The sequence below is a fragment of the Peromyscus californicus genome, unplaced genomic scaffold, assembly GCF_007827085.1.
Source record: "Peromyscus californicus insignis strain IS unplaced genomic scaffold, ASM782708v3 Scaffold_12__1_contigs__length_115047231, whole genome shotgun sequence".
NCBI classification, from domain to species: domain Eukaryota; kingdom Metazoa; phylum Chordata; class Mammalia; order Rodentia; family Cricetidae; genus Peromyscus; species Peromyscus californicus.
In genome coordinates this window covers 108602371-108629550 of record NW_026294413.1, presented here as the reverse complement: position 1 = coordinate 108629550, position 27180 = coordinate 108602371, and the positions used below count along the sequence as shown (strand labels likewise).

The window sequence follows — 27180 nt, the reverse complement described above, 5'->3', positions numbered from 1 at the left end:
ATCCCTGTGTGTGCAACATAATGTTGGTGGGCTCAGAGAAAATACCCTATCACACTACTGGAAAAGTCCATCAGGATACAGAGAACGTGAGTCTCTACCACTAAGCTGCATCAGAAATCTCTGCTAATCATGCACTGTTCTCATCTTGGTTGGGATACTCAGTCTTTCTGCTAATATTTCTCTTCAAGTGCCATGTACTGCTTTCTATTTTGAGACAGGGGCCCACTGAAGCTAGGGTGGCTGGTGGCACAGCCACAGAGATGCACGTGTTTGAGCCTCTCTGCATTTTTCACAAGGGCTGTGGGGCCTGAACTGGCATCCTCACACTTGTACAGCAAGCATTTTACAGACAGCTCTCTTCCTAGCCCTAGATGTATTTTTATGCCACATCCATTTTAATGGTTATTTATGATGCTGGTTTTCAATTGAAAGCACTTTTGTTTTGCCTACCAAGGAAAAAAGATCCTTCTTTTGTGGTTACCTTATAATGAAATGGTTTCACTGTAACACACACACACACACACACACACACACACACACACACACACACGTGTGACAGTGTTCCAATGAAAGTTTATTTACAGATATAAGCCATGAGCTACCTACCTCACAGGCCATTTTTTTTGTTACTCTCATCTTAAGTCAATTCAACTAATGGATATGGAAAGAAATTTACATATGCACAGCACAAAGGAGTAAGTGTTCAATAAATTTGCTCTGGATAAAATTAGCATGTTAAATTAAAACACATGCCCATTTTAAAAATATGGAGACGTGGTACCACAGATTTCATAATCTAAGGATGTACTCACCTTCTTAACTGACTTCTTAGTCAACAGAAATAAGGAGCAATGGAATATTGAGGGGCACAGAAAAGAACCAAGCGTAGAAATTTGACGAAGCTAAGTGAACATCTGTACACAGCCAGTCATCTACAGAAAGTGCTACTTAATGATTTTACCACTAAAGTTGGGAATGTTGCTCAGTGTTGTCAAATCAGATGTGCAGTGTGTTTTTTATAAAGATATAAATCAAAATGAGAAGCTTTTAAATGTTCTCTCTCTTGAAAGATGACCTCCACACATTTCTTAAATAATTGTCAGATTTGGAAAGCCAACTTGTGGCTCTCAGCCTGTTCTGCTTCTTGCCTAGGAGCTGATAGTCTCTCATGCTTGTTAGTCTTCAGCCAGACAAGAGTGGTACTCAAACCCTGACCACGTATAGTTCAGTTAGAAGCATGTGTTTTAGCTTGGGGTGAAGTGGCTGGTACTCTCTTGCTTTGTATTACTAATGTTTTTGTCCTTGTACTAAGTGAGTTTCTATTCCATCCTCATTAATTTTAATTAAACCTTTTAAAGTTATGCAAACTCATTTGTCAGTTTTTGTATTATTCTCATACACTATCAGAGTTGTATTCAGGAAGACCTTCTCTATGCCATTAGCTTGAAATGTTTTGCACACATTTTCCTGCCGCAGTTTCAGGATCTTACATGACCTTTGAACCGTTTTGCTGTGTATGGGGAGAGCTACAGATTCAGTTTCATTGTTTTGAATGTAGGTATCCAGTTTTGTTGAAGAGGCTTGCTAGTTTTGGGTGGTTGTTTTTGACACTGTTGTTAAATGTTAGGTGGCTATAGTCATGTGCGTGCATTTCTGATCCTCCATTGGTGTGTGTATGTGTGTGTGTGTGTGTGTGTGTGTGTGTGTGTGTGTTTGTACCAGTGCTACACTGGTTTTGTCACTATGGCTCTGTAGTGAAGATTGAGACAGGCATTGGGATGACGCTGGCTCTCTCTTCCTGCTCAGCTATGCTAATTGGGGTTATTTGTGCTTCCATATGAATTACAGAATGGTTTTGCCCTCTCTGTGAAGAACGCTATCAGAATTTTGATGGAAATTTTGCTGAATCTATAGATGATTTTTGGTAATAGGTGCATTTTCAGAATTTTAATTCTAAAAATTCATAAACCTGTGTGGTTATTCTTGATTGTCAACTTAACTACCTCTGAAATGAACTAAAACCCAAGGAGCTGGGTGCTCCTGTAAGAAGTTTTTTCTTAATTAAATCATTTGAAGTAGGAAGACCCTCTTTTAATCTAAATTTTTTGAGGTGGGAAGATCGACCTTTAATCTGGGCCATACCTTCTTGTGGTAGCCTATATAAAAGACACAAGGAGGAAACTCCCTCCCCCTCCCCACCCCTTCTCTCTCTTTACCTACTCTCTCTTACTATGGCTGGCAAGTCCATTTCTTCACCGGCATTAGTCTATGTCTTCAGGATTCCAGTGTACACTTAAGACTAGCTGAGACATTCAGCCTTGTGGACAGAACAACCAGATTCTTCGGCTTTCTGTTGGTGGACAGTCAGTGCTGGATTAGCTGGACCACAACCTGTGAGACACTGATAAAACCCTCACCCCTGTATTATTCTATCAGTTCTGTTTTTCTATAGCAGTGGTTCTCAACCTTCCTAATACTCAACCCTTTAATACAGTTCCTCATGTTGTGGTAACCTCCCCAACCATAAAATTATTTCATTGCTCCTTCATAACTGTAATTTTACTACTGTTATGAATTGTAATGTGAATATCTGATATGCAGAATATCTGATGGTGTCATGACCCACAGGTTGAGAACTGCTGCCCTGGAGAATCCTATTACAGTGTGGAAAGTGAATTCTTCAATCCATTCTTTAGTGTTTTAAGGCTTTTACTGTAGAAATCTTTCACTCGGTTTAACTCTTAGATATTACTTGTTGGTTTTGTTGTTTGTTCATTCATTTGAAGCAATTGTGAATGGGAATTTTTCCTTCATTTATTCTTTGGAAATTTTTTATTTGTTTATAACCAATCAGCTAGTGATTTTTAAATTTTTATTTGTCTACTTATTTACTTTTGAGACAGGGTCTCATATATCTTAAGCTGGGTTTAAATATTGAGTATGGCAGATATGTAGGTCCAGAACTTTATCTGCCTGTTGACTGTGGGTTCAGGGCTACCACTGGGGATTGACTACCTTTCCCCATGCACTGCACTGCCTGAGCCAAGCTCTCTGCCCAGATTACCCAGCTTTTCAGTTTGTCAACATCATGTACTCCTGCTCTCCACAACTGCCTCCTAGGGTTACTTCAAATTCTTGAGGATGTGGAGGTTAAGTTTAGGCTCTTCTCAGAGCCCCAGGATAGTTCAATTTTAAACAATGATTCCTCACTACTTCCCTTGGAATCAGACAGAGTGGGGAAAAATAGAATTCCGCTCAACTGCTCACTTGTTGATAAAGGAAACCTGTCTCAACAAAACCTATAATGTTTTTATGCTTGTGAGGCTGCATGCCTGTCTTGAGGAGGAGTGCCCATCTCCTTTCAGCAGGATTGCCCAGGTTAGCTTTTGAATGACACTTTTGCTTCCCTCCCTCTCTCCCAGTGGGCATCCAGAGCCTGTGTTCAGCTCAGCTTAGTCCTTTTTGGTACATTACCAGCCATTTGCAGTGCACTTTTTGGCTGTCTTTTGTGGATTTCTTAAATGCTCCTCTGTCTTTGGAATATAGCAAACTGTTTTATATTCCAGCTGTCCTCCTTCACCAAGTCACATGGAAACAGGTCCTAGTTGGCCATCTTACCTAGGAGTCATATGGTATCACTTTATTATTTTATTATATTTTTATATTTATATATTTTATGTATATGGATATTTTGCTTGCATATAGGTCAGTACACTGTGTGTGTGCCTGGTACCTGCAGAGACCAGAAGAGGGCATCAGATCCCCTGGAACCAGAGATGGTTATGAGCTGCCATGTGGGTTCTGGGAATTGAACCCAAGTCCTTTGGAAGAAGACTGATCCCCCTTTCCAGCTCTTATTCACTGTGGAACTAGAAAGATGGTTCCATGGTTTATGAGCCAGTTTCCAACACTTACGTTGGTAGGCTCTCAACTGCCTATAACTGCAGCCCCAGTGGATATGATGCCCTCTCTGACCTCTATAGGTCCCCGCACTTATGTGTATATATACATACCCACACACCCACATTAAAATAAACCTTTTAGAAATGTATTTGTGTGTGTGTGTGTGTGTGTGTGTGTGTGTGTGTGTGTGTGTGTGTGTGTCTGTGTGTGTCTGTGTGTGTGCGTGTTCATGTGGAGGTCAGAGGGCAACTTGTGGGAGCTGGTTCTCTCTTTCAACCATGTGCATCCTGGGGATTGAACTCAGGCTTGGTGGCCCGTTTCACTGGCCCTATAGTAGCATTTTAAATTTGCCTTTACAATGTCTACTGAGCTGAGTTTGATTTCACAGAAGAAAATAATTAAGAATGCTCCTAGTTGGAACTAGCGAGATGGTTCAGTGGTTAAGAGCACTTGCTGCTTTGCAGAGCAGCTCCTAGTACACATTGGAGTCTGATACCATTTTCTGGCCTCTGTAGGCACTACACATTTGGTGCACTTGCATACATTCAGGCGAAACATAAACCACCACCACCACCAACAAAAAACCCATAAAAACTTATGAACATAAAAAAATCCCTTTAAAAATGTTTCAGAAAAGGCTCCTAGATATGGGACATCCATTTTGATGGTATGTGAGTGACCGAGTTTTGGCTGCATTTCTGGAGAACAAGTAAAACTCGCTTCATTACACTGATTTAACTCTCCTAGTTGAAGGTCCCTTTTCCTAACTCCATCATGGCCAAAGTGAAAACCACACAGGGCAAAGTGAAGCGTCCAGAAGAGGTCATCAACGTGGCAAGACTATGGCCACTAAGAGGCAACTTTGTGCAGTAAGCAGTCTAACAGCAGGAAAGCAAGTCTGCTTTTTATTTTCAATCCCAAGGAAGAAAAGTTTCCAAGGCAGTATAGCAGCACATCACACCATTTTTCCAGAAGACCATGTTTGCAATTGCTATCCTCACATGTTCTTTCTTCTTCCTTCTCCTCTTCAAGCAACTATACAGCTTGATGTTGTAGAAGCAGAGGCAGAAGAGGTAACCGCAGGAACCCGGCTCCTCCGAGCAAGAAGAACCACCAAGCGGTTATCTGTGACATCCCTTCCTTCAGGGCTGCAGAAGGTAAGGTGCTAGCTTCAATTTGCCGTGAAAGACCTACATAAATCGGTTTCTCTGGGACTTGCCAAAAATCAAGTTCTCTTTTAGCTTCACTCGCCCACTGTAACCCCGTATATCTGCTGCTTGTGTCCCCCAACCAAGAATTTAAGGCACAAGGAGGGTATTTTTCCATATCAGATCTTTTTACTTCTGACTCAACAGTTCAGCCCCTTTCCACAGCTTGGCTTACATTAGTCTGGAGCTTTGTGCAGACTCATTGAATTGTTCAAAAGTTGAAGTCACACACTAGGAATCTGGCTGATCCGGATGCTATGTGGAGGGTGGTGTTGCCCAACAACTTCAAAAAGGCATCATCATTCATCTGATAAAGTAGCTATTTAGTCACATATGCCGTTTGAGAGTGAAATGTGGCTAGCGTAAGAAGGCAACTGAATTAGTGTTATTTAATTTTAATCTAAAATCAAAAGTGACTTAATTCAAATGGCTACATTTACAACGTCAGTCACTATCACGGCTAGATGACCCAGGTATGTCCAGCCTGCAGACAGGCTGAATGCAGCCTACAATAAATCCATAATTGTAAACTTAAAGCATTGAGGTTTTTTTTTTTTCCTGTATGTGGAATGCTCTGACATGTTGGTGTGCATACCCATGTGTGCATGTGGGAGCCACGGGACAATCTCTACTGTCTACTTCAGGAACTGTTCATTTTTCTCGAGACTTGGTCTGAGCACAGGGATTAGTCAAGGCTGTCTGGCCACCTGCCTGTGTCTGTTTGCCCAGAGCTGGGATTATGAGAGTGCACCACCGTGCTTGGATTTGTTTTAACCTGGGTTCTCAGGATTGAGTTCAGGGCCTCATATGTACACAGCAAGCAAGCACTTTACCTGCTGAACTAGCCCCCCAAGTCCCTGTGATATATTGATTGATTTTGGAGCTTAGTGGCTTGATTTTCAAGTATAAACTTTGTAGGCAATCTTGAGTCTAAACCAAAGATACTTTTATTTTAATTTTATTACATCTGTTTATTCTGTGTGAGGGGAGGGGTGCACAGGAGGCCTGAGAACAGCTTGCCTTGGTTGGCTCTCTCCTTCACCATGTAGGTCTTGGGAGCTCTAACTCAGGTCCTCAGGCTTGGTGGAACCTTCAGCCGCTGATGTAGCTTTTTTTTAAAGTTATAATTTACTTCTAGAGTCTCACTATACAGTCCTGGCTGGCCTCAAACTTAAGAGATCTGCCTGCTTTTTGCCTTCTGAGTGCTGGGATTAAAGGTATGTGCTACCACAACCAGCTTGGTTTTGTTTCTTTGTTGTTTAGATGGTTTGAGACAGGATCTCATTTTGATGCTCTAGCTGGTTTCAAATTCTCCAAATCCAACAATCAATCCCCCTGCCTCAGTTTCCTGAGTAGCAGAGACTGTGGGTATCTCCCTTCCTAGTTGTTTAGACTATTTTAAAAACAGAACCCTGAACTATTATTATTATAATAACCACTTATTTAACACTGGCACTCAGTTCCAGGCTGTTCTAAGTGCTTAAAATTTTCAACTCAGAAAATCATTACAATTCTGTAAGGTAGTTAATACTTTATTTTAGGGATAACTCTAGGAGTTTGCTAATTTGTAAAAATGAGTGGGAAAATCAGATTTCCAATAAAGGCTGAGGATTCTCATTCATCTTCTCTCTCTCATTCTTTTATCATAGTTCTGGGAATTGAATTCAGGCCTCATACCTAATAAGCATGTCCTCTACTGATGAGCCAGCTTCCTCCCGCTCCCCAACCACATTCTTTTTTTTTTTTTTTTTTTTTTTTTTTTTTGGTTTTTCGAGACAGGGTTTCTCTGTGTAGCTTTGCGCCTTTCCTGGATCTCACTCTGTAGACCAGGCTGGCCTCGAACTCACAAAGATCCGCCTGGCTCTGCCTCCCGAGTGCTGGGATTAAAGGCGTGCGCCACCACCGCCTGGCCCCAACCACATTCTTAAATAATGTGTATTAACTATATTATGCCATAGCTACCTATGACTATATTAATTTAAATTAGATGGAATTAAATGTGTAGTTTCTCAGGCTGGGTAGCAGTGGCACATGGCTTTAATCTCAGCACTAAGGAGGCAGAGGCTAGCAGATCTCTGAATTGGAGGCCAGCATGGTCTACAGAGCAGGACAGGTGTCTGTACTGTCTCAAACAACACCCCCCAACCCCCTACCGCCAAAAAAAAAAAAAAGAAAAAAAGACTAGCTACTTAAGTGCTCAAAACTGCATGCAGCTTGTATCTTTTTGTACTGAAAAGCACAGACAGATAAACATTTCTACCCTTCCAGAAAAGCAGAAGTTTCCAATCAGCAGTACTCTAGACTACCACTGTCCATGCACAAAAGCAATTTTGAGTTTTGCTGCAGGGTTGCCAGGCATCTATTGTGCTTCTACTCTATTCTAGGCAACCTCTGGGTTTGGGGACTACAGGGAAGAGCTGATGGATGTTGTCTTGCTTTTATGGAAATTATAGTCCAAAAGAGGGTGAACTTATCAAATACTGTAGAGCAGTGGGGTAAGGATAACCTTGTAGAATGGCAGTGGATCAAATGGATATACATACAGGAAAAGTGAAACTTGAGCCCCTAGTCTCATAGACCAGTCCAACTCCTGGTGAGCTACAGAGCTAACTGGGAAAGGCAACAACAATCTAAACTTCAGGACAATAAGATCACTATTTTAGGACACAGTCTTCTCAGGGTATAAATGGCACTGATGAGAGGATGGAAAATTCTAGCTATAATTAAGGATTCCTGCATACCAAAAGACATTAAATCAGGGGTTGTCAATTGCTATACAAGGGTTTTAGTTAGCCCTCACAATGCTCCCCAAATTATGTATGAATTACTTGTCCAAATTGTAAAAGCAGGACATTTTCAAATAAAAATGCAGGTTTCTAATTTTCTTTTGAAAAATCAGAAGCTTTAGAAACACAATGCCGTAGGGAAACTAGTAGGGATTGCAAAGAGGTGCCCTCCACAGAAGGCCTGTTCTCTCTGGGCCACACCCCCTCATTCATCCTGGTTTACAAAACCTTCCTCAACACCCAACTTTGCAACAGTCATCCTGAGCAAGCACAGGAATACTTAGTAACCACCAATTAGGGTAGATGTTTAGTAGAAAAAAACTAGCTGGGTATGAGAAGAGTGGGATTTTAGCATGACATAGTGGTATACTCAGGAGACAAAGGCAGAGGATCTTGAATTGAGGCCAGACTGGGGTACAGGGTGAGTTCTAGGCTAGCCTGGGCCTACACAGCGAGAGAGAAAACAAAACCCCAAGCTCCTCTAACGGGCTTTTTAGATGGATCTGGGAAAATTCAGTATGGGCAAGCTGGCAGGTTCTGCACATCTTTCAAAGGGTAGGACCTAAATATGACCCCACAATCTGTTCTCTGTGCAGCTGACTGTCACGTACAAGGGAATGGAGAATGCAGCCAGCAAGTCTCAGCATCCAGGAATGGTTTCCCATAGGCACTTGTAATAGGAAGTCAGGGACAAGGAAAAAATGCCAGGCATAGGCAGAAGAATCCAGGGCTTCTTTATGTCTGGACTGTTATGAAAATAAGGAGACCGAGAGACATGAGAGCAAAGAACGATGGGATGCAATGTAATGAGCTCTCTGTGCACTGGCCCACACCAGCCAGCACTCCCTGTGCTTAGCAGCCAGAGCCAACTCTTCGTGTCTTTTCCGACGACCTGCTTTTTCCCTGACACTGTCTATCCTTCCGGAGCCCACTAGTCTCATTTCTTTGCACCCTATAGAACTCTTCAAAGAAGCTCTGGGCACAAAGGAAAGACATGGGCACAGAGAACGTGAATACAGATCTCACCTGTGTTACCTGGTACACAACCACTTTGTGAGAGAATGTCCGAGGGTGCGTGCTGATGGCTAGGGTAGAACTGACAGTCATTTCCTAATGGGATGTTTTGCATTTTGACAATAGGGACCATATTCATCAAAAAAGAGACCACACTTTCCAGCACTTAAAAAGAAGAAACAGAGCATGGAAGACATCCTCCAGAAACCAGACCTGACAGTGGGAAAACTTCAAATGCAGGCAAAGACTTCTCTTTTCTGTTTCAGAGGCACCAGAGAGCAGGCTTCACTCAACAGCTTGCCCTGTAAGACAGCATAGAGCAGGGCATAATTAACAATCACCATTAAGAAATACTGCCAGTAGGGGGCTTCTGAGAGTGGCTAAGGGAGTGCTAAGGGGACCTAGGATGACACCGAGTGTCTAATAAATATTAAGAGAATTCCATTAAAACAAGGCACACACAGGCTTGATAAGGAATGAGGTCGCCTTAACCCCTGTGTGTAAATCTGTTTTCAAGCTCTGTTTGCTATGAGCTGAATTAGAATACTACTTTGGCACTTTTGGGAAAACAACCTTGTCTTTGCTTTCTTTGTATCCATCATAGGTGGATGACCTCATAGAAAGAGTGACTGACAAATCCATGAAGCTTTTGGCCCAAAGACATGCTGAGCTTCAGCACTGTGAGTTTCTAGGGGCTGAGATCCTTCAGTCTTCGAAGCAGTTCCAAAGGCTTTCCAAGAGAACCACTAGGAAGTTCAAGCTGAGGAGTGCTTGCTTCCCATGCACCTGCTGCTGCTTCTGAGGCCCAAGTACACAGCCCAGGAGCAAACAGAGAGCTGCCTCAAGAAGGTGGAAGACAAGCAGCAAGAGCCGAGGCCAACATCTGAACCTGACTTATGCTCCAGCAGTGCACTCCCCCACACACCAGCATGTAAACGTACGACGTATCGTGCACACAGGCACAAAAATAAGTACTTTAAAAATGACTCCTGAAGAACAACAGGGTGGAGAGGAGACATTTACTAACCACATTTCTCAAGCACTAACAGAAAAAAAAGCAGAAAAGCAATACAGATGGATTGATCTCATACAACAGCAATTCCCAACAGTGTGGAAACTGTCCCCACAATGAACACATAGCACACATATTGATTACGGCCCCCCTAAAGCCTGCTCAAGGACTGCATTTCCAAAAGGGGTTCCTCATGTGTATCCCAGATGCAATCTTAGAGTCCTCGGCTGATTTTATAAGGCAACTGTTACTAGCTACCTAGTTTTAAATAAGCACAAAGATCCAGCTTGAGACATTTTATTAAATGTTTTCAGATGTTGAACTCTACCTTGAAGGATAAAAATGCATTTAAAAAATACACATACACCAAACACGTTTCCTTTGTGTGAAGAAATATGAGTGAGACATGAATTAATATTTAAAAGCAAAGCATTTCACTGCCAAAGCTGAAGTGCCTCACAACCACAACAAGCTGAACCCAGTAAGCCGTGCGGCTTTCCACCACCCTGCCAATGGCGACAGTCAGCCTGTCGATGTCTACGGCTTAGGGTCTGCTTCCATGGCACTTTCTTGAGCGTCATCCACCTCTGACAGCTTGTCATCATCTGTAAGAAGATACAAACCCTCATTCAACATCGTCTAGATTTTATGCCCAGTGCATGCATGAAGAGTTTTATTTCGTATTAGCAACTACATTTCAGACAAAGACGCAAATGACAGGTGGGGCTGCGGACGGCTCCACAGGTCACGGCATTCCCACCTGGTTGAGCCGAGGACTCAGGCTAGGTCCTGGACCCACAAGGGACGAGGAGGACTGACTTCTACAGACTGTCCTCGAGCCTCTACACCCACGCCACAGTTATGTGTGCAACCCTCTCCCCAAAACACACACACATAAATGTGATACCTTTTTTAAAAAGGCTGATTTAGTTATTCTTACTTATTACTGAGGATATAAAATTTGTGCGATAAATTTCATTAAAAACAAACAAACCAAAATCTAGGTCTTAGCCTGATTTTTTTAAAAAAAAAATAATCAGACATCAGGGAACACAGAAAATTCCAGTTGGTTATAGTCACAAGAACGATCAAGTCTTCAAAAATCTTGGCATACCCTACTTGCTAGCCATGTAGGCAGCCTAACATACTGATGACTTACAGTACCTTGCCTGTGTCCCACATCATTGGCCAGGAAACACTCCCTATCATCCCTTAAGGTTTCTTACTACTAGACATGCATGCAAAGCACAGACTACAACGTTACCGCTCTTCTGCAGGCATCCAGAAGGTTGAACAAAGGAGCGTTTTCTAACGCCATCCAGCTATACCACTAGACTCTGGAGGAAGACTCTTTAGACAAAGTATTCTTCTAAAGACACACACCCTGATCATTTAAAGTCTTCATAAGAAGTAATTTTGAAATGGTTTTTTACTTACTCTCCAATGTTTGTTGAAGTTCGTGGATGGTACTAAGAAGAACATGGAATTGTTTCCGTCTCAATTCCAGCTGTGTTAAGAAGGAAACAACTTATGTAAGTTGGTTTACACACACACACACACACACACAGAGGATAATGGATATATTCAAATACCTTATCTTCAACACTTTCTTTAATATGTGAGAGATGCTCCAATTCTTTGCCCAGAGCCTCTAGCTCCCTGTGGGGGAAACAACAGCACAATGTTATATTTTGCTATTTAAGGGAAGAGAATTTATAAATATACTATTTTGGCCACTAAATAATACTCTGAAAATAAAAGGGTTTTGAGAGATGACTCAGCAGTTAAGAGCACCTGCTTCTCTTTCAGAGGACCCAGGTTCTACTCTCAGCAACCACATGGTGGCTCACAACTGTCTGAATTCTAGTCACAGGAATCTGACACCCTCTTCTGGCCACTGTGGACGCCAGGCATGCAAATGGTTCATAGACACACATGCAGACACAGCATCCATAACATGTAAAAGTAAAAAAGAAAAGAGTAAGGAGTCTAACTCCTGTAGTAAGATTTTAGAAACTTGAGAATGATTTCTGATCTCCTAAACTATACTGTATTTATTACAACTATACTTTTAGATACAAATTTTAAAATGACATGAAAATACAGTTATATAGAATAAAACCCAGGAACAGATATATTTTGCACACCAACTTCAGTTTTTATTTTGGTAAAGAAAGAAAAACTCAGCCAGTAAATTAACTCTTCTATGAACCGGACTCCCAGTCTTTCTATCCCACACCTATTTCTCCACTTTACTTCCCACTCAGATACCGCAAGCATCATTGTAATTTCTTTTAGATACATCTATTTATATCTCTGAATAATATACAGTATTAGTACATAACATTTGAGAGAGAGTTTCTAATTTTCATAAATGAGATGTATATGTTTCATAAACTGAAATTCTTTAAGTGTCTTTTTTACTGTTTGTTTGAGCCGTTTTAAAAATGTGTATCTAGCAGAGTTTGTATTGGTATTCAGTGTTCTGTTATAGCACTAGGACAGAGTACACATATCCATTGCCTCTGAGGTAGTGACACTGGAGAGAGACGAGAATCTAGTCATGCAGCCTAAGAATATGTAACACTGAAAATATGACCGGCCCTTCCTTCTGATGGATGTTGTGTGCTTATCTGAAAATGAAATGTGCAGAGTAGATCTTCAACAATTCTGCAGAAGCAGCTCCCTATGATGCTCTAAACTTACTTTAATGTCTCATGCCTGTCTGGATGATGCTGAATCACTTTTGCCAAAGCATCATATTCTGAAAGACACGAAAATATTTGCCAAATTAATCAAAATAAAATGCATAAATGAAAAATATTTACTTTCCTAAATAAAGAAATGACAATAATGAGCCAGGCGTGGTGGTGTAAGCACTGGGGAGGCAGAGGCCAGTGGATCTATGTTAGTTCAAGGCTAGCCTGGTCTACAAAGCACATTCCAGGACAGCCAGGGATGTTACATAGAGAACCTGTCTCAAAAAAACCAATAAATAAATAAGTAAATAAAATAAAATAAAAGGCGATGGTGATGGAGAGCACTGGCAATTCCCTTAATTCAATCATGATCACAATCATACATGACTTAACAGGGATTTTATCTCTCACTTCTGGTTTTCCATTCATATGACAAAATATAAGAGGCTGGCAGCAGTATAAATTAACTTGGTATCACCAATGAATGACTGATTTGGAAAGGATCTTATTAACTATTTTTCACCACCCTCACCCAAACAAACAAACAAATAGAAAAAACACCGAGGAAAATACATCCTTTTAGACCAGTGATGCTCAACCTATGGGTCTCAACCCCTTTGAGAGTGGCATATCAGGTATTTTTTACACTACAATTCATAACTAGCATAATTACAGTTATGAATGGCAATGAAATAATTTTATGGCTGGGGGTACCAAAACACAAGGGTCACAGTGTTAGTGTTAGAAAGGATGAAAATCACTAAGATCTAGTATCTAGATCATTCTTATGTTAGAAATTTCAGAAACTGAAGTGATTTAAAATTCATGTTATTTCTGCTCCACTGAAATCTGTACATTATTAAATCATGTATCTTCTGCTAACCTTTATTATAAAATTATAAATTAATTTTAAAACTTGTCCAAACACTGCACAAACATTTTAAATCACTTAGAATTGATGTTATTTTGTAAGCTGGTATATTTGCTATAAATTAGCCACAGAAACTTCACCACACATCCTATAACTAGATGCAAAAACCACTTCTTCAAAGGGGGGATTAAAAGCCGAGCAGTGGTGGTGCACAACTCTAGTCCAAGCACATGGGAGGCAGAGGTAGGAGGATCTCTGAGTTTGAGGCCAGCCTGGTCTACAGAGTGAGTTCCAGGACAGCCAGAGCTACACAGAGAAACCCTGTCTCAGGAAAAGAAAAGGGAGGGTAGTGGTGACCATGGTAAAATACTGACTGATTAGCTCACTAAAACATGCAACTCATTGTTATGAACACAGCATATTAATTCAGTAAAACTGATTTTATTCTAAATAATCTTTTTGTATTATAAAACAATATATTTTTCATATAAAACAAAACAGAAATGAAGAATCTAAGCCACAAAACCTCACCATCACCAAATAACTAACAATATTTTCTATTTCCATTTAGTTCTTCACAATGCTGTCATAGTTATGGTTATCATCCATCTATGTATGTATGTATGTATGTATGTATGTATGTATGTATGTACGTACGTATCTATCTATCTATCTATCTATCTATCTATCTATCTATCTATCTATCTATTTATCTATCTATCTATCGTTAAGTTTCCACTAGACTCAGACCCATCAAAAATAATTTCTGGTAAATATATGCACTAATAGACATGACTTTAGTAAATGGAGACTACAGCACATTTTTGGTCTTGCACATTGCCTTTGGGGAACTATCATCAACTTAATTGTTAGATAGAATAAGACTTCAATAAAAGTTTATTTAGTTGGTCCTTAGTTAGTTATGGATTTAACTTTTATGGATTTAAATGTAAATTAAGTTGAGAAAAATTTCCTAAGTTCCACTGCCAGGTGCTAAGTGGCTAGTTTTATTTATTTATTTATTTATTATTATTATTATTATTATTATTATTATTATTATTGGTTTTTCGAGACAGGGATTCTCTGTGTAGCTTTGCGCCTTTCCTGGATCTCACTCTGTAGCCCAGGTTGGCCTTGACACACAGAGATCCGCCTGCCTCTGCCTCCTGAGCGCTGGGATTAAAGGCGTGCACCACCACCGCCTGGCAAATAGCTAGTTTTAATACTGGCCTCATCACTAACAGTTGTATGATTTCTGTGAGTTGATTTCATCTGGTCAATTATATTAATTCATTAATCCAAAAGATATGTGTGAGGTTTCTGCAATCTACCAGGCACTATTTAGGTGTTGAATATCATCTAGCGTGTTTCCTTGTGGATTACAATCTAGTGGGGCTTTGATGTGGACAGATACATAATTTATATGGCAGCTGATGCCAAGTTGGTCTTTGTAGAACATTCAGAAAGAGCATCTGCTTTTTAAGGAACAAAACTCTAAAGTTCTTGAACAGTTAAAACAAAAAGCAAAAAAAAAAAACAAAACAAAACAAAAATAATAATTTCGGAAGCTAGAGAGACAGCTCAGCAGTTAAGAGCATATACTGTTATTTCACCCAAATTCAGTTCTCAGTTCATGTGCAGCTCACAGCTGCCTCAACTCCAGAGATAAGATGGCCACTTCTGGCCTCCATAGGCACCTGCACTCATGTGTACATAGACACATATAAAAAATTAAAATTATTTTCAAATATTTTATGAACCAGATGAAGACAATTCTAACTTTAAAAGACAAGAGATTAGAATAAAACTAAACTTTAGTCTATCTTTAAACTATTTACATTTATTTTATTTTACTCCAGTGTATTTATTTATGTGGGATGGTGTGACACAAAGAGGGACTCAACTCTCTCCTTCTACCATGTGGGCCTTGGGGCTCAAACTCAGGTGGCCATACGTGGTGGCAAGTTCTTTTATCTAATGGGTCAACTTTCTGTCCCCTAAACTTGAACTTTTCTACTAGGTAATTTTGTAGATAATGTTGCTTGCTTTGTGCTTAACAAAATGTTTAAATTCTTTTCCATTTTTTGAAAGTAGCTTCAGCTGGGCGGCAGTAGCACACACCTTTAATCCCAGCACTCGGGAGGCAGAGCCAAGCGGATCTCTGAGTTCGAGGCCAGCCTGGTCTACAGAGCAAGATCCAGGAAAGGCACCAAAACTACACAGAGAAACCCTGTCTCGAAAAACCAAAAAAAAAAAAAAAAAAAAAAGAAGAAGAAAAAAGAAAGCAGCTTCATTAAACTAGCAAATAAACACCTCAATCTGTCGTAGAGCTCACCTTTGCAGATTAACTGTAACACTGCTTAGGAAAAAGGATCTGAAGATAGGAAAAAAGTCTGAGAAATACTTGGGCAACCAATATACTTTAGCAAAATGAAATCTTTTTCAGCATACCTTGCCTTCTCTATTTTAAGTCACAGAGTTTTGAGAATTAAATATAATTGAGTCATTGTTTATAAACTGATTCACACTGCAGATTTTACTTTTCAATATTAAAAACTTCATGGAAATTGTACTCGGGAATAAAATAACTGCACAAAGTCCTTCAAATCATTCTCACCTTGTCGATTTTTCCGTATTCGTTTTGCTTGAAGAATTTGCTTTTTACACTCAGCAATTTTTTCATGTGCTCCCGCAATACTACATTCTATACAAAAAAGTAGTTTTAAGAAGGTAATTATAATAATCTGTGCTTTTAAGTACAAGTTCCACAGATACCACAACAGACACTGACATTCTACAACACACAGTGCTCCTCTATTAATACATGACACTGTGGCAGCTGCCATTTACCAGATCCTTTCTTACCACTGTAATTACCCAGACAGCTTTACTACAACGCAGATACTGTCAGATAGCTTTTCCTTCAGACCACAAAAATAATTATACAAAGAAAGATTATTTACCTATTTCTTTGTATATTTTTTCATAATTTTCCATTTCTCTGAGATTCATATCATATACCAGCAAAGTTTTGCCCATTGAAAATTCACATTGAGACAGAGTGCTCAGCATACGTTGGTACTGGCTATATCTAATGAAAAAGAGAAAGAATAAAAAAAAACTGTAATCTAAGTGAAACCAAGTTCTGACAATTATTTATTTTGTTAAAGTAGCTTAGAACAGCTGCCCTTGCTATTTGCTCTGCTAGCTATGATGCTCTGGACCTATACCCTGCTCTGGTTACAAAGGCAAGATGAGACAACTGCTCTCCTTGATACAGGCTCAGGCCAAGTGACCTGTCTGAACTATTTCAATCACCCTTAACAATACTGTGATTAGAAGTTTTCTTCAGAATTCTGGTCTCACAACTTTCCTCCTCTATACAGTCATTTAAGCTGAAAGTAAATCCAGGAAAAAACTTCATAAAATTGACATGTAACCGTTCTGCAGCAACTTATATATTATTAACTTATTTATTAACAAAAGAGAAACCTTCACTTAGAGGTACTAAGCAAATACTGATTTGTGAAAAGCAATCAAATTATTAAGCCTGAGTTTAATCTTTATTTCTTCTTTGACTACTGAGCTTTATGCATGTAAAAAAAAAATGCTTTCGATCAATCAAGAAGTGGCTGTACTGGCCAGAGAAGGTGAACAGAACTACTTAACACAGCCTTGATAAAACCTCCCCAGGACACTGGTACAGAAAGAGCAGTGGAAAAAGTACCCTTCCTCTTGGGATCCAGAGTTGCACCATTTAATGAAGCTTTTCACAAGGAGATTAATTCTCCGATCATCCCCAGCACCATCTCCATCAATCAGAAGACGCTTCCGAATGACTTCGTCTAGAGGAAAAAAAGGTAAGTGAGAATTAAAACAACATTTCGTTCTGAGTAATTCTTGACAACCAGTATCACTACTCATTCACTCATTCTAAAGGACATTACTGAAATACAAGAATATTTAATGCCACCAGCTGGGCTGACACTTAAAAGCAAGAAGGTAAAATTGGTAAATTTATTTGCATCTTGCCACAATTAAAAAAGTCTTTTTTTTCCCTCAAAGAAAAGTGATTGTCTATGGTATGTCTGGCACTGTTCTACGGGATGAGGTCACAGGTGAAACTCTGCCCTCAGAATTGGCATTCTATAGGTTGTTGAAATTTTCAGTACAACAGAAAAGCTAAGTCAATAACTGATAAGAGAACTACTTTTGAAAAAAACCTGTCCAAACCAATGGGAGCCAGGACTGCATGCGGCTCTAAGTGAGAGTCACTGACAGAAGAACAGACAGGGAGGTTCCTAGCCTGCAGCATCACGTTAGAAAAGGGAGGACAGGTCAGAGAAAAAGGTCATTTTCTTGTTTGAGACAGTACTGTCAGGCTGGCCCGGACTTCACTGTGCAGTCTCCGCCTTCCCTGTGCAGACAGACAGGATGGCAGGTGTGAGCCCCTATGCCTGACTCCCATGTCTCATTTGTGCCCCAGCACAAAGAGAAAACAGAATACCAAAGTAATGCAAGTGATGGCGGGAACGAACTGGGGTTCAAACCAGCTTGTTTAGTAGTTCTGAGCTGGAGTTCTTACGGGGACCAAATAATGCTGGGCCATAATCAGAAAGACAAACGGAAATGGGAAAAATCATTTCCATATATCAGATCTTATATATCAGATATATCATAACTTGGTAACAAAAAAAACTATTGACAAGATGTTTGGAAAGTGTACCTACACACATTGTTAAACACGCAGGGACGTGGACATAATCAACAATGCTTGAAATGGACACAGCTTCTGCCCCACAAGCATAGAATTTTTTTTTCCTTTTGGGTTTTAAGATAGGATCTATCTCTGCAGCTATATAGCTTATTGTGAAACTCTGGCAGAGGCTGGAGTTATAGATGAACACCATCATGCACAACAGATGTAAGATGTTTTTAGCAGTGTTGTTTGTAGTACAAAGACTGCAAATGCAAAACCCAAACAACCCCTTTAGATAATTAAAGAGAAGCAGATGCTGCTGTCCAATGTGTAAGGAAATGTAAAAAAAAGTATGTGCAGACATGTATGCATGCATGCAGAAAGTATCTCTGGAAGGATTCACTGGTAATGGACGACATTAATGACTGTTTCTGATAAGAGGACTACAGAGATGAAAATTATTTTCTTAGATACCATTTTATTATTCTTTGTTTGTTTTCTGGGTTTTCATTTTCTTTTTAACTAAATGCATTATATTTTGAATACAAATTTAAAGTATGAATAATTTCTGGAGAGCCTGCATGAATCAACAGCAAAGTGTTTGACAACAGCTCTTGTGTGTGTAGGCACAAGTACTTGTAAGCACAGGTGAAGTGGAAATGGGCCCAGTGTAGGACATCCTTAGGTAGACACTTTTAGAATGTGTTTCTCTGAAAGGCTATTCAAGCTACAGATTCATCTGATTATTTAACTTTATGTCTCAAAAATAGTAAAGTTTTCAAGCTTTAATCACTAAACAATGTTATTTGAAGAGACCCAGATAAATAAAACATAGTCCTTTAAAAGATTAAAATGGCCTGGCAGTGGTGCCGCATGCCTTTAATTCTAGCACTCAGGAGGCAGAGGCAGGCGGATCTTTGTGAGTTCAAGGCCAGTCTGGTCTACAGAGTGAGTTCCACGACAGCCAGAACTGTTACACAGAGAAACTCTGTTCGAAAAACCAAAAAAAGAGGTTAAAATACAGAATAATAAATTTTTGACTGTAAGTGCTTATGTGTGCAAACTCGCACAAACACACATACACACACATTTTGAGACAAGGTCTCACTTTGTAGTCCTGGCTCTCCTGAAACTTGCTATGTAGACCTTATTGGCCTTAAACTCCCAGCACATGAGAGACAGCAGTCTGCTTCTGTCAAGTGCTGGGAGTACAGGCCACCTTGGGACTGGAGAGCTCAGTGGTTAAGAATGAGTATTGCTCTTCTGGAGGAGTAGCACTCAAGTCTCAGCACTCAAGCCTGACAATCTGCAACCAACCAACCACCTGTCATCCCAGCTCCAGGGCGCTATCACTTCCTGACTCCTCCAGCACCTGTACTCATGCACATGCACACACATGAAGAATTAACAAATAAATCTGAAAGTGTGTGCTAACATGCATGACAACTTTGACTGTTTAAAAGGACAAGAGGAGCAACCATTTTGTTTAGGAATCTGGAGGTAACAGTGCTGTTCAGATGCTTTCTCTTCTCTCCATTCTTCCCAGTTCTTCCCTTCTTCCTGGATGCTGGGGCTTCCTACTTTACAGACCTGGGATGTCAAACGTAAATGCAGTAGGAAACAGACAGGAGCTACCAGCACAACTGATATCTTAAGCCAGTAACTAAAACAATTTAAACCATGTGTTGTGGTCATCGCAGGTGCACACTTTAAGACCTATGCATCTTTACATATGAATGCAGTACTCCAATTTGGAAAACATTTACAAGCCAAATAAACCAAATCAACAACCCCACCCAACTTGACTTTCCTCCACAGCTCAGGCTGCCCTGAAAGTATGTAGTTCAGCCAGCCTGCAACTCACAACAATCCTCCTGCCTCGGCCTCCTAATTGCAGTTATAGGTGAGGTGCCATGATAGGCTTCAAGATCTCTCTCTTTTTTTTTTTTTTTTTTGAGACAGAGTCTCTCTATGTAGTTTTGGTTGCCTTGGAACTCATTTGGCTGGTCTTGAACTCACAGAGATCACTCAATCTCTGCCTCTGGAGTGTTGGAATAAAAGGAGGGATGCCATGCCTAGCCTGACTTCCGTATTTTAAAATTGGGTTTGTGATGCATATAGAGGCCTTCTAAAGAGCACTGCTCCTATTAAACACTAACAAAGACTATTGGCCCTTATTTTCATTGTCATAGCAACAAGTACTTGTACAAAAGGTGTGAGCAAAATTTGTACACAAGATGTAAGTGTAAATTCTGAGGATAGAAAGCCTTTCACTTTCAGTGCAGAAATATCATCCACATCAACACACACATTGAGGTGGCTGTGGTAGCTAAAAGAGTAATTACCGATTAGTAATTACTTAATTAGTGTAACATTAATTAATTAGTAATTAATTAGTATAACATTACTGATGAGTTGGGGGCAATCTGATGGGGTGGGATTTGAGTGGCTCTTTAAATTAATACTTCTCAAAATTTCTAATATAGGTTTCATTAGGCAGTATCAGATATAGTTGAACTAAACAATATGTCATTTACACACTGTTAACATTTTAATAATAAATGAAAAACATCCCAAATGTCTATAAGTGGGTGAACAAGCTGAACTTTGGTATAAGAACATGATGGAGTATTATTAAATTGGAAACAAAGAATGAGGAAGTACTTTTTGATACAGAGATAAATTAAGATACAAGACAAAGAATGTACAGTATGTCGTTATTCAAATAAAAATGGAAGAAGTATATTTACATATGCTTGTATTTGCATAGATACCCTGGAATGATATAAAAGAACAAATAAAAGGGGTTATCAAGAGAGGGGCCAATAAAAAAGAATGGAGGACAGACTAGAAGATGGAGAAACATATAGTTTGATTTGAGTACCTGAAGAGTACTCAAAATCTGGGAGCTATTCTGTTCTACAAGAAAGAATGCCAATAAAGTCTTTACATTTCATGCCTCCCCAGCAGGTAGGTAGAAAGCTGTGAGTTCTAGCAGAGTTGGGGGAATAGGTACACCAGAACCTTAGAGACGAGATGAAGAAGACAATGCAATCCAACAATACAAATGGTAATATGTAGGTTACATTGTGAGAGGCTGGTATCTGTTGGTAGATGCATGGGCAGAGCTATATGGCAGGAGCAAGGCAACTGGGAAACGCCCATAAGCAAGAAGGCTGGTCAGGAGGTTGGCAGGCCACATGTAGTTAGGAACTACATGGCCTAAGAAGAGGAGAATCACAGGTTTCGGAAGGCAGGTTAGGACTGAGCAGGTGGGCTTGAGTGGGAAAACTAGTCCGGCATTGCAGAGGCTTCTTATCTAGGCAGTCTCAGACCCTTCTTGCACTTCAGCCCTATTCCTCTTGAAGCACATTTTTTTTAAAGCTCTGGGCCAAAAGTCGAAACTTGGAGACAATGGTTTTGGTTGTGTACCTAAAGTTTGCATTGTGTATGAGCATATGACATCAACTTGTAACTTCTGTAAACTAAGAATAAAACTATCTAGTTTGTAGGACTGGTAAGAAGTATCTTGAAAACAAAAGTGAAAGAAAATAATGCCTGTCCATAGGAAAATGCCCAAAACACACTATCCTTTTCTTTATGTTAAATTTTAACCCACAGAGGAGATAAATGGCTCAGCGGTTAAGAGCACTGACTGCTGTTCCAGAGGATCCGGGTTCAATTCCCAGGCCATCCGGTGGCTGATCACGCCAGGATAAAATTGAAAAAAATTTTTTTTACCTCACAACTTTCAATGTCCTAAAACTTTACAGGAGTATATAAAGACAGTTATACAGCTATTTATCTATGTAGATACATGCTATGTATTCAAAATTTTGCCCAGTTATAATTGCTTGTCTCAAACTTACAGCAAGGTCACAGTATTCCTTTCTTAATGTTTTGTGGACAGTTACTACCTAGAAAACTAGACAAGAATTACTGCTACGACATATACCTTGTAGAGTATACTCTAACAAAGAGAAAGGTTTGAGAATAGCTTCTCCTTAGTTTCTTAACACATATGGCATGAGCATTTTTATTTTTAGCAACACCTCATTGTTGAGGTCTATACTGAACATATCTAAAACTTTTTTTTGAGACAGGGTTTCTCTGTGTGTAGTCCTGGCCGGCAAAGGCACTCTGGTCACTCTGTAGACCAGGCTGGCCTCAGAGATCCGCCTGCCTCTACCTCCAGAGTGCCGAAGAAAGGTGTGCACCACCACCTCCGGGCTCCTAAAACATTTTGACTTCCTAAATTACCATGATTGAAGCCTTCTGTAAGTAATCTGGTTGCTTGTACTAATCCCACCAGGCCTTGGAGCCCATTCTATAAAAACAAATAAGCAAAAGCAGTTTAGAAACTATTTTACTGATAATAAATGAGGAGGAACTATGATCATATAAAGATAATGTTTACATAAATTCCTACTAGATTTATCATTATATTACCACCACTCAGGAGTTATTAAGGTGAATTACATATGCCCATTTGTTGCATTCCTCACGTCAGAACCCCTGTCCCCACCCTTCATGAGTTTAAAGTCATTAGGATGATTTTTAAGGTCAACAATACTAAGACTGTACATAAAGGGAGACAGAATGAGTAAACAAGGTAGTTTGACTCTCATCTGAGATACTTATGTCCCGTTTAAACTGTTGATGGTAAAACCAAAATTAAGTTAAACAATTTTTAAGCCAGCCATGCCTACAATCCCAGTATTGCAAGCTAAAGCAGGAGGATTGTCAACTGCATAATTTAAGGATAAAACTCCAATTCTGTTTCAAAAAACTATCTTAGCTAAAAAGAAATGATTGACTAGTTGAACCAGTCCACAGGCAAAGGAGCAAGTGGGATGAATGTATTGGCACTGGCGAACAAAGGTGCTGAACGCTGGATCACTTGAAGTGAACGCTGTAGTAGCAAACACTTCTACAATGTTTACTCCCATCCATCTCCGCTCACTGAGAAGTGTGCTGGCTTAGTTAATAAACAGCCATTCAATTTCAAAGTGCTTCCATGAATTATCACACTGTATCCTTGAAGTGACCCCATAAAGTCTGTGCTATCATTGTCCATTTACAGATGACCGGTGTCATCTTTGCCTTCACTGGAAAGTATATACAATTACATTATTGTATAGTTCCATTATTCTGTCATATTGTCTATGAGCACTTTAAAATCATTTTAAATTTAATATGTATATGTCTATGAAAGCTGTTAAAGTCAAACAGCTCTATTAAATAAAACACAGAATCACATCTTACCTATTTTCTCACTTCCCATCTGTTGCTCTAGATATCAATATATCTACTTAATGTTCTCTGTACTACAAAAAGGGTTCTAACACAATTTAACACACTTTAAATTATCACCAACATATAAGCTGTTAGAATAATTTAAATTAACAGTGACATATCTTAACTCGTTTTCAGTTGGCCAAACTTAGGAGTGGCTTTGCCAAAAACGAGCTGCCCTACTAAGTCACTAACTCCCCAGGACCTCCTCACCCCCATTTCCTCATCTATACAGGACAGTGCTGGAGATGTAGCTTACTCAACGCAAAGGGGCCTTAGTTCAATCTAACTAGCATACACACATACACAGACAATGCACCTGATATCCATCTTCCAGGACCTCCCCTCTCTAATTTCCTTCTGTGCCTAGCACCTCATGCTGGCTGACTGCTTACTTAGTACTTGCTTCAGTTCAGTTTTCTTCCCCCAAAACAAGACAGGGAGGGCAATCAGTGCAGATACAGTTCTCCATGGGGAGTGAAGAAGAGGACAGGAAAATAACTTCTGCATGTAGAGCTACTTACTGAATATAGCATGTGTTTGATTATTTCCAAAACAGCATTCCAAGGCAGATTTTATTAGTATCTTAATTTACAGGGAACAAAACGGATGCTCAAAGAAGCCGGTACAAGGCCAGAAGCCGGCAGTTGTGAAGTGGGGTTCCTGTGCCCTCTAAGGATTAGGGGGCTGAAGTTGTAAATTTATAACTCAGTATTCCTTCCCTTCTCTCACCCAACAAATCCATCACTCCTTTGGAGCAAGGCACAAAATCTTGCAGGTCAGATACATGAGATCGCTCATCTTTGACATCCCACCACATCCAACCAGTCCTGGCATTCCGCATGACTCTGCTCACTTACTGAATTCCCTTAGTTAGAGTGCTGGCCCCATTACCTTTCACTAGCACCGCTGCAGCAGGAGCTGTGATCAGACCATACCAGCTGGGCAGAGAGATGCCTCAACAGTTAAGAGCACTGGCTGTTCTTCCAGGGGGATGAGTTCAATTCCCAGCAGCTATATACCAGCTCAGAACCATGTACTTTCAGCCCTACACGGTTGGACACTCCTCTGGACTCCACAGACACCAGACACATGTGGTACACAAGCATACATGCAGGCAACACACACACAGTTAATACACACAAGAGCCAGCTGGCTTGGTTTTTAAGCTCAGGTTCTGGAACTTAGTACCACTGCAACTCTGAACAAGTTACTTAATTTCTTTGGGTACCAGCTTCACCTATAAAATGGGGATAATTAGAACACTGCCTGACCCATGCTACAAGTACTTATAAATGTTAATGAAAGGGAGAGTGAGTTCAGCAATCCCCTTACCATTTCCTTAATATTCTCCACAAAGTAGAGTGGGTGTGTGCTTTTTAAATGCAAAGCTGGGGCTGAGGATGTAGAGCAGGATGAGGGTGTAGAGCAAGATGAGGGTGTAAACCACTTTCCTAATGATAGGAGCATGGGTTCGGCCCTCAGCATCGCAAATACTTCAATTAATTAAGTAAAAGCAGATCTGATCACATCACACTAATGTTTAAAACTTGGCCTGATATGGTGGCAAGTACCTTTAGTCCCAGCACTCAGGAGGCAGGAACAGGGGGATGGGGATCTCTGAGTTCCAGGCCAGCCTATCTCAAAAAATCCAAACCCCAAACCAAACCAAATCAAAAAACCTCCCAATGGCTTTCCCTGACCTTAAAAATTCATGGTGCTTAACTTTTTCTAAGTTCTAGCTAATTAGTACCTGCCATGTTTAATTTCTTTCAGCATTTTGGGGCTTGTACAAGTGGTTGGTCACTTGTAATTCCAGTCCTAATGTGCCTATTTATCCTTCAAAGGAAGTCTTTTCAAGTTTTCCAGTCACCAGTGGAAACGGATGTACAACAACCTCAGTTCAACCCCCAGGACCCACACGTGCAGGGTGGGCTGCCCGGGGGAACGGGTGAAGGGGAGTGGGGGCAGAGACCCAGAAAGAGACAGGGCAGAGACACATACACAATAAACATACCGTCACCCGCCAGGCCTATTATTCAACGCTTACAGCCACACCAAGCTGCAAACGTAGAGGAAAGGGCTTTGCCTGTTGGTTCTGGGCTGCAAACCGTAAGTAAGCAGGGACTGGAAGTAAGGTAAATGCCTACTGAACAAGCGAAACCGGAACGAAATAAGGGCAAAATTCCTCTATTCATCCCCACCTAGACATTTCCTCGACCAGTCCTCAAATCTGGGCCTTTCGCTGTCCTCAGTTTCTCCACTGGTATCCATAGCGCCTCGTCACCTTCTCGAGAACAGCCCCGAGCCACAGAAACCTTTCTACCAAAGTAGGTACCAAAGCCAGTTCTTGCTCCAGCTGCCCATCGCATCTGTCCACTTCCCCAATGTCCTCTTACTTCAGCTCTCGGTCCAGGGACAACCACCGTCCACAGCCCAGCACCCCAATTCCTCCGGCCTCCGAAGCACCCTCCCACCATGCCCTCCTTCAGCGGCCGAGCCGGGCTTCCAGCCGCCCGGCGCTTTACCTTGCAGGTCGCCCAGGTACACTTCCCGGCCGGCCCTCCACACGCCCCTACCCCTCTTGGAGGCAGTCCCCAGCTCTGGGTCCTCGCTCCACCGCACCCCGAGCTCCAGCGCTCCCGGGGGCCCGGCGCCCGGCCTGTGGGCCCGACCCAGCCCGGCCTGCGAAGCCCCCCAGGCGGCCCCCTCGGCGCACTGCATCTCCCGGGCTCCCCGGGCTCCGCCGGCGGCCCCGCGCCGCTCCCCGCCGCGCGCCGCCCCGGGAGCCCCCACCCCCGCCGGCCGGGATCCCGGCGCTGCCCCGCGTCCCCGCACCCCGCGGCGGCCTCACCGTCAGTCACGGCTCCCATGGCGTGCGCGGCGGCGGCGGCGGCGGCGGCGGCGGCGCGAGCTGAGGCGGCGGTTGGCGGCGGAGGTCAAACTCCCACAATGCAGCCGGGTAAACAGTCATGGAGGAGGAGGCGGCGGCGCCCGCGGCCGCCCTCTCCGACTCCTGAGCCGCGCCGCGCCGCCGCCGCCGCGGGACCCGCGCTGCCCGCGCTCGCAGCTCTCCCGGGGCGCGGAGCGGCCGGCGGGTGAAGGGCGAGGCGGGCGGGCGGCCGGCGGCGGCTCGGCCCGCGTCCCGCCCGGCCCGGCCCGCGCCCACAGGCCGCCCTGGAGGCCGCGGCCAGCCGCCAGGTGAGCTCCGGGCTGCGCGCGCTCGCGGGGCTCCGCGCCCGCCGCTCCAAGGGACCGCCGCCCCACGGCCGCGGGGGCCGCTCGCTCCGGTGGCACGGGGCCGCGGCGACTGCCGCCGAGTGGGCGCCCACGCGCGTCGCGGCTGGTCTCGAACCGGGGTCCCTAGGTTGGGCGCGGCAAGCCACCCTCCCTTCCTGCGTTCTGGCAGGTGCCGGGAAAGTAGCGGGGAAGAAACTTGGCGACCTTTGGGAGGACTTTGCTCAGGACCAGGAGCTTAGTCCCTGCGGTCCTCGCCCCTCACCCAGTTCTCCCGCGCTGCCGGACTCCAGATGGGGTGCCTTCATTTTCATATTATCTTTGCTTTTCAAAAAATGCTTCTTAAAGGGAAGTTGAAAGTAGAAGGTGTTGGGGGAGGTGGCGCTGTTCACTGAAAACGCTGCTTGGGATGTAGAGGGCACATTTCCGGAGCACACTGCACGTTTATTGTCATCT

General features: G+C 41.9%; 3 protein-coding genes and 1 long non-coding RNA gene across 15 annotated transcripts in view; 2 read left to right on the top strand and 2 right to left on the bottom strand.

Moving 5' to 3' along the window:
* Window positions 1-10324, top strand: part of CUNH3orf49 (chromosome unknown C3orf49 homolog) — a 20686-nt gene extending 10362 nt beyond the window's left edge. Inside the window, exons 3-5 of the mRNA XM_052734103.1 lie at window positions 4936-5060; window positions 9038-9151; window positions 9516-10324. Coding sequence (XP_052590063.1) covers window positions 4936-5060; window positions 9038-9151; window positions 9516-9713 — 437 coding nt within the window. The 3' untranslated portion in view covers window positions 9714-10324. The remainder of the gene's footprint in view (window positions 1-4935; window positions 5061-9037; window positions 9152-9515) is intronic.
* On the bottom strand, window positions 557-9205 carry LOC128107758 (uncharacterized). Its single transcript, XR_008217206.1, has 2 exons — window positions 9125-9205; window positions 557-5051 (listed from the first exon to the last, which is right to left on the bottom strand). It is a non-coding gene; the product is annotated as an uncharacterized LOC128107758 (long non-coding RNA).
* On the bottom strand, window positions 10205-27180 carry Thoc7 (THO complex subunit 7). 4 transcript variants are annotated; one of them, XM_052734102.1, is made up of 8 exons: window positions 26990-27180; window positions 17221-17338; window positions 16457-16584; window positions 16111-16197; window positions 12630-12687; window positions 11516-11582; window positions 11361-11430; window positions 10205-10528 (listed from the first exon to the last, which is right to left on the bottom strand). In XM_052734102.1, exons 1-8 carry the CDS (start codon window positions 27036-27038, stop codon window positions 10461-10463), a joined length of 645 nt encoding a protein of 214 aa, XP_052590062.1. In that variant the 5' UTR covers window positions 27039-27180; the 3' UTR covers window positions 10205-10460. The 4 variants fall into 4 exon arrangements, with proteins under 4 accessions (XP_052590062.1, XP_052590061.1, XP_052590059.1 ...); XM_052734101.1 differs by lacking the exon at window positions 26990-27180 and adding an exon at window positions 26342-26519; XM_052734099.1 differs by lacking the exon at window positions 26990-27180 and adding an exon at window positions 26016-26206.
* Atxn7 (ataxin 7) overlaps window positions 26615-27180 on the top strand; it is a 157446-nt gene continuing 156880 nt past the window's right edge. For 6 of the 9 annotated variants that reach the window (XM_052734089.1, XM_052734090.1, XM_052734092.1 and 3 more), the window contains exon 1: window positions 26622-26688. The gene's annotated coding sequence lies outside the window, so the exon portion shown is untranslated. Of the gene's footprint in view, window positions 26689-27180 lie in introns of all 9 variants that reach the window. The other 3 variants (XR_008217204.1, XM_052734096.1, XM_052734091.1) reach the window with 1 other exon arrangement.